This window comes from Frankliniella occidentalis, unplaced genomic scaffold (genome assembly GCF_000697945.3).
Source record: "Frankliniella occidentalis isolate FOCC.00 unplaced genomic scaffold, Focc_3.1 Scaffold2294, whole genome shotgun sequence".
NCBI lineage: Eukaryota > Metazoa > Arthropoda > Insecta > Thysanoptera > Thripidae > Frankliniella > Frankliniella occidentalis.
This window is the reverse complement of record NW_026269379.1, coordinates 1-6,029: the sequence shown is the minus strand read 5'-3', so window position 1 is coordinate 6,029 and position 6,029 is coordinate 1. Positions and strand designations below refer to the sequence as shown.

At 59.1% G+C, this 6,029-nt stretch overlaps 1 protein-coding gene across 1 annotated transcript; it reads left to right on the top strand.

Annotated features, from left to right (window-relative positions):
* The first annotated feature begins 1,541 nt into the window (after window positions 1-1,541).
* Window positions 1,542-6,024, top strand: LOC113217780 (uncharacterized). The gene is made up of 7 exons (XM_052276259.1): window positions 1,542-2,000; window positions 2,171-2,293; window positions 2,374-2,588; window positions 2,906-3,292; window positions 3,371-3,535; window positions 3,605-3,940; window positions 5,326-6,024. Exons 1-7 carry the CDS (start codon window positions 1,598-1,600, stop codon window positions 5,674-5,676), a joined length of 1,980 nt encoding a protein of 659 aa, XP_052132219.1. The 5' UTR covers window positions 1,542-1,597; the 3' UTR covers window positions 5,677-6,024.
* The last annotated feature ends 5 nt before the right edge of the window (window positions 6,025-6,029 follow it).

The window sequence follows — 6,029 nt, the reverse complement described above, 5'->3', positions numbered from 1 at the left end:
GTGTAGCTCAAACGGTTCCGGAGATATAGGCATTTGAAGATCACATTTTTGCTGGTTTTCTGATGTTTTCCTACTAGAAATTGTCCAAAACAAATGAAAAACATAGTATGGGCAGCTAAAACCGGTGCCAATCTTAATCTACATATGTCCCCTGCAATATGTATCGCGCCCAGCGAAATTGGTGTGTAACACCTAAAAACCTTCCCTTGTAAGGGGAAGGGGTTGCTCACCACCACCCAATGTGGAAACCGCTTTGTTTTTGCAGACTCACAAACGCCCTCTTAACTACTTTGCGGTACAAACTAACGTATCCGGTCGGATGGTGCATTCTGCGAATGTTGTAAGCCTGGGACCCAGAACCCCTTGGCCAGTAACCCACGCGGGGCGAGACGGGCCGGGCCGGAGCGGCGAGCGGCGCGCCCGCGACGGGGAGCGGCCCGGAGAGCCTCGCCGCTGACGCCTCCAGAGAGAGACTACATTTTATCCGGTTTAGTAGAGTATATATCAGGCGAGTGCCCCGCGGAGGGAAAAGGGGAAAGAAGAGGGGAGGAGGGGGTCGTCATTAAAAGAATGAACCTGCCGCGGCGTGGCGCGCAGCAATATGTGTGACGACGACGCACCGCCACGCCGTGCCGCTGCATTTGCAACATTGACGCGTCGCCGCAAACCCGGCCCGCGGCCAGGTGAAGGATGGCCCGCGTCAAGGCGGCGGGGAGTTATTCGTCCTGCAGGACCCCCTTCGCCCGGCCTCCTGCGCCAGCTCCTGCGCTCTCCCCTCCTCCCCCCCTCCGCGGCCCACCACGGGGCGCCCCTCACCCCTCACAACTAAGGATGTATAATTTGTAATGCATTGAAAATGATTAAAAGTCACTAAATTCATTGGATTTAAAATGATTAAAATGCTGTGATTGAAACAACAGTGAAAGTTAAAGTTTTGTATTCGCGTTTAAAAGCGAATACTTTGTCCTTAGCTCCGGAATGTAATGGAAAACCGTCGCTGAGAGAGGGACATTGCACACCCCCTCGGGCTGGTAGGTACTAATCGTAGATGTCGGTTCTATGTCGAATCCCCGTGATGTAGTGCAGCTATGGGTGTAATTTGAAACATCGGCGCCAACTACCCGATATTAAAGTTCGTGTGCGTGCCAGTGGGTGAACGAGCACGACCGCGGGATCGCGTCGTGCTCTCTGTAATGTTGAAAGGAAAACGGCTTGTTTATATGCTTGTCCGCCGTGGTATGAGTATGGGCGGGGCGGGGCGGGGTGTGGCGCCGCCTTCCCCTGTGGGTACACACAATACAGGACGGGCCGGCAGAGGCAAGGCCTCCTGGTTTGTGGGTCGGAGGTGAGAGTCGCCCTGCCGCCGCTGCGCCGCAGTTTGTCGTCGTGTCTATAACGTTCTACCGAGGCGGGCGACGCGTCGACCGCAGGAAGACACACACTACTCTCCGGTACAGTCTTTACCGGCAGCGCTAATCATCCTTACACTCGTTTACCCCTCGCGACGCGTTACGGCCCCAGCCGCAGTCGGACGAGTAATGGACATTCTCTCTATCCGTGTGCCTCGCAGGTGTCGCTGGCGGCGGCCGACGGCGACATGTGGCCGCTGGAGCGGCCGGTGGGGATGCCGGCCATCCAGGCGCTCGAGGTCATGTGCGGCAAGGACCACATGGACGTGCACCTCACCTTCACGCAGCCCTTCGACGGCCTCGTCTCCTCAAAGGGCCAGTACGGCGACCCGCGGTGCGTGTACGTTCCGCCGTCCACGGGCAAGGCCTCCTTCTCCTTCCGCATCGCCTACTCGCACTGCGGCACTAAGCCCGACCTGCACGGCCAGTTCTACGAGAACACGGTCGTCGTGCAGTACGACAAGGACCTGCTCGAGGTCTGGGACGAGGCCAAGCGGCTGCGCTGCGAGTGGTACAACGACTACGAGAAGACAGCCTCCAAGCCGCCCATGGTCATCGCCGACCTCGATGTCATTCAGCTCGACTTCAGAGGTGAGTCAAATACCGATCTGCTCCGCTTCGTAACCTAATCAAATCGAGGCGCGCGTTTAATCTCACTCCCTTCTTGCTAACTCTGCTTGTAACATTTCGGTGGCACACCCACATCATTTAGAGGAGGGGACCGACCAAACTGTAGCCTTCACCGATATGATTGCCTTCAGGTGACAACGTGGACTGCTGGATGGAGATCCAGCACGGCAAAGGCCCATGGGCGCCGCCAGTGTCCGGCATCGTGCCCCTCGGCTCTACGCTCACCCTGGTCGTGGCCATCAACGACTACAGAGGTGAGTGCCGCCCATGTAGGGCCGAGCCCACCCGTCGGGCCGCCCCGGGCGCCACGTGCTCAGTCTGGGTCTGCTTGCAGGGGAGTTCGACATGCGGGTCAAGTCGTGCGCGGCCTCCGACGGCGGCGGCCACGTCATCCAGCTGTCGGACGAGCACGGCTGCGTGCTCCGGCCCAAGATGATCTCCCGCTTCCTCAAGGCGCGCACGGCGGACGAGCGCGCCTCCGTTGTCACCTACGCCTTCTTCCACGCCTTCAAGTTCCCGGACGCCTTGTCCGTGCACATCAAGTGCAAGGTGAGTGTGCGTGCGTGCGTGCGTGCGTACGTGCGTGCGTGCCGCCTCGGTCGCGCGGCCCCGCGCCGCCGGCCGGGGGGTCACGGAGACGACACCATTGCGACGCGCCGCGGCGAGACAGACACGGTGTAATGTCGGTCATTTGCCGCACGCCCGCCCCGCTAGGCGGCGCCACCGCCACTCCCCGTCTGCCGCGCGCAGGCGACACACGTACACCTCGTACACTGTTTTAAAAAGAAATCTCATTGTCGGACCGCGACCTACCACCCGCTGTAGCTCAGCGAGGAAGATGAATGATGGCCATTTGTTCCCCGCAGGTGGAGATCTGTCGGCACGGCTGCCTCGATCACTGCCAGCAGGCGGGCCTGGGTCACGGGGCGGGCCAGGGCCACGACCACGGCCTGGGTCAGGACCACGGCCTGGGTCAAGATCACGGCCTGGGTCACGACCACGGCCTTGGCGGCCACGACTCGGCCGATAGCCTACTCGGCGGCCTCGGCGGGGGCCTTGGTGCGGGCCTCGGGCACGAGTCAGGCTTGTACGGCCCCCTGGAGCGGAAGGACCAGCCCACCGCCGCGGTCCCGACGGCGTCGCAGCCGCGGCCCGTGTACACGCAGGGCGGGCCCACCATCAGGACGCCCGCGACCAGCGCGGAGAACGGCGGCGACCTCTTCGGCGACCTAATCTACGACGAGCTGGTCCAGGTGAGTCGCGCGCTCGCCCTAGACGTGCTCTGAGAGATCTCCTTTGCCTTACTTAGCCGTGTCTGCGTGTTCCCGCAGATGAACGACGAGGGTGGGGAGCTAGCCGGCGGCGAGCGCGACACGCCCACGGCAGCGGCCCACAAGGCACCCCGCCCGGCCAGGCCACACAAGCCCTCGGGGCCCTCCGGACCGGCGGACCTGCTCAACGACATGCACCACGACGTGCTCCCCAGGCCCTTCCAGGTACGTGTTAGAGCTTATCGGTGTCGTCCATCCCGTCGTCGACGTGCTAATGACTCGTTGCCCCCGCAGGAGCCACCATCGCGGCCGTCACCGAAGCGGGAAGGTGCGCCGGCGCACCCCCAAGAGCGCTTCCCCCACGGGCCCCGGCACCTGGACACGGACGACCTCCCCGTCAGCAGGGAGGCGAGGAGCGCAGTCGACAACAGCAGCGACAACGGCAGCAACGCGCCGAGGCCGCCGCCCCAGCGCCGGCGGAGGTCCGTGGCCGTGTCCGACCGGCACACGCGCAGCGCCGACGTGGGCGTCAGCGGGCTGTACGAGGTCATCAGCGAGGCGGACCTCGCCTTCACGCCCGACTCCAAGGCCGAGTCCGTGATCGTGTTCCAGGGCCGCATTCGGGAGGAGGTAAGTGGGCACGCTCCGCACGCTCTCGTGCACGGCCAGCGCTCATTGCTATGCGAGCGGGCACCGGCCGGACACCGGCTGGGCACCGGGCCTCCTCAAGCGATGGCTTCATTAGACATGCATTCGATTGACAGGGTCTGGAAAAGGGGCAATCGGTTGGGGAGGGAGCGGCATTTCTTTTCTCACGCCCGGACCCCCGGGGCCAGCGCACGGAAGCGAGTCCCCGTGTATTGTGGGGCGCGGGTTCCCTTATTCCGATCTTTAGATTTTGCCAGCTCATAAAACTGCGCCCAATTTACCAAAGCAAAGCGTCTCGGCGTTTTTCCACAACATAAAAAAATGAGGGTCTTCTGTAATGCATGGGAAGCAGAAAGAGCGCCTTCCGCAAACTGTCGTAGGCAAGCACCGTCTTGTCATTATTATCAAGTTTCCCCGTCTCGAACTGCAGCATGGGAAGGAGCGCGCATTTCGGAAATGCCACGCCCTTGCCTTTGCCCCGCCTTTGCACCAGTTTATACTTATACCTCCCCGGGCTTTGCATTCGGAGAAGGCCAAGGGGGCGTCGCTCGGCAAAGGCTGCATTAAATCGTTCCTTTAAAGCCTTATGACGAGGATAATTCGTTAATTTGCAGAGGGTGCGGTGTCTAACGAAGGCACGGGCCGTAATTTACGACCAGCTGTTACTGATTAACCCCATTGCATCAACAGGAAATAAAGATACAGGCTTCCTGTTCATTACTTTTCGGCAGCAGTGTGAATGAGTAAGTCTCCTGCAATTAGCATCAGCATCACGTGGCCCCGGGCCGTTACTGGTGCAAGGAAGGCGCCTGCTTTTACTTAAAGAAAAAAGGAAGAACAGATTCACCTGGTGCATCAAACAATTTAGGTCGCAAAGGGTTTAAAAATGAAAAGCAAGATCTTTGTCTGATCGACCGCAGAAAGCTGAGGAGCCTAGTAGCCCCGCCGGGCTCCACCGCCATTCCACGAAAGGTGCACCCGGTCAAGTTATCCCGCAACAGATTATACTCCTGCCACTTAAAGGTGGCGTGTCTTCTCTCCCTTTCTTTTCTTTTTTTCCGTCGACTCAGATTCGTTTGATCCCTCTGGAGTGATCTGTGAAGGATAAAGAGCCGCAAGGAGAGGTTAAGGTAGCTCTCTGTGAGTCACGAAAGGCGGCATGGCCTTTACGAATAAGGGGCCCGTCTGTGAATCACGTGCCGCATCTCTCGCTTTTACTCAGTACGCAGAGTAACGAACAAATGAATAACTAAATTTTAATTTTATCAGATAATTTATGAGGGACTAATAGCAGTTTTGATAGATAAACTAACAACTGGCTATACGAACCTGTAAATGACTTACAGTGAGTGTGTGGCGTGTTGCAGGTCGTATACGGTATCTGCCTGCCAGTGCAGGGCTTTAGCGTGCTCTTCGTGCTGGTGGCCGTCTCCGCGGTGGTGTCGGCCCTGGTGGCCGGCTCGCTGCTCTACCGCTACCAGGTACAGCGTGAGACGCAGCAGATCCTACAGCAGCAGCAACAGCAACAACAGCAGCACCAACAGCAACGGCAGCAGGGCCAGCAGCGGCAGCCGCACCCCCACCAGCAGCTCAGCATGCACGCGCTGGCCACCTGGATGTCTATGCGGTTTCTAGGGGGGCGCGCCGACCCATCGGGCAGAGACGGTGCCGCGACACGCAAGAGCCAGGACGGCGAGGTGAAGAGCTCGCGCTTCTAACTCACATTATAGTGACCGAGTCCCTCTCCCCTCTCCACTGTTAGTCGACGAAGCGAGCGGTTTTTGTTTTACTGGCGGAAAGGGGGCAGCAGCTGACATGGAGAGTAGTACACTCCCCTCCCCCACGTGCGCGCACGTCCTCGTCATTCCCCCCTTCCCTGGTCCACTCTTTTCCCCCCATCTCTTCTCCTTTCACACCTCCCTTATTTTCTCGCGCGGATGCGCTCAGGTCGGAATCTAAGTCATACAAGAGAGGCTTTCATAGTGAAGTGTACAAAGAGTATAGTATCAACTCAAGCTGGCAATGACGGTGCCTGTAGATTCTGAGAGAACCAAAAACATAAATAATTGAT

Bases quoted from the DNA above. Each gene is read 5' to 3' on its own strand.
- LOC113217780 (XM_052276259.1), top strand. From the start codon at position 1,598: ATGTGGCCGCTGGAGCGGCCGGTGGGGATGCCGGCCATCCAGGCGCTC. The intron at 2,001-2,170 runs GTGAGTCAAATA...GATTGCCTTCAG, and splicing joins CATTCAGCTCGACTTCAGAG to GTGACAACGTGGACTGCTGG. The intron at 2,589-2,905 runs GTGAGTGTGCGT...TGTTCCCCGCAG, and splicing joins CCGTGCACATCAAGTGCAAG to GTGGAGATCTGTCGGCACGG.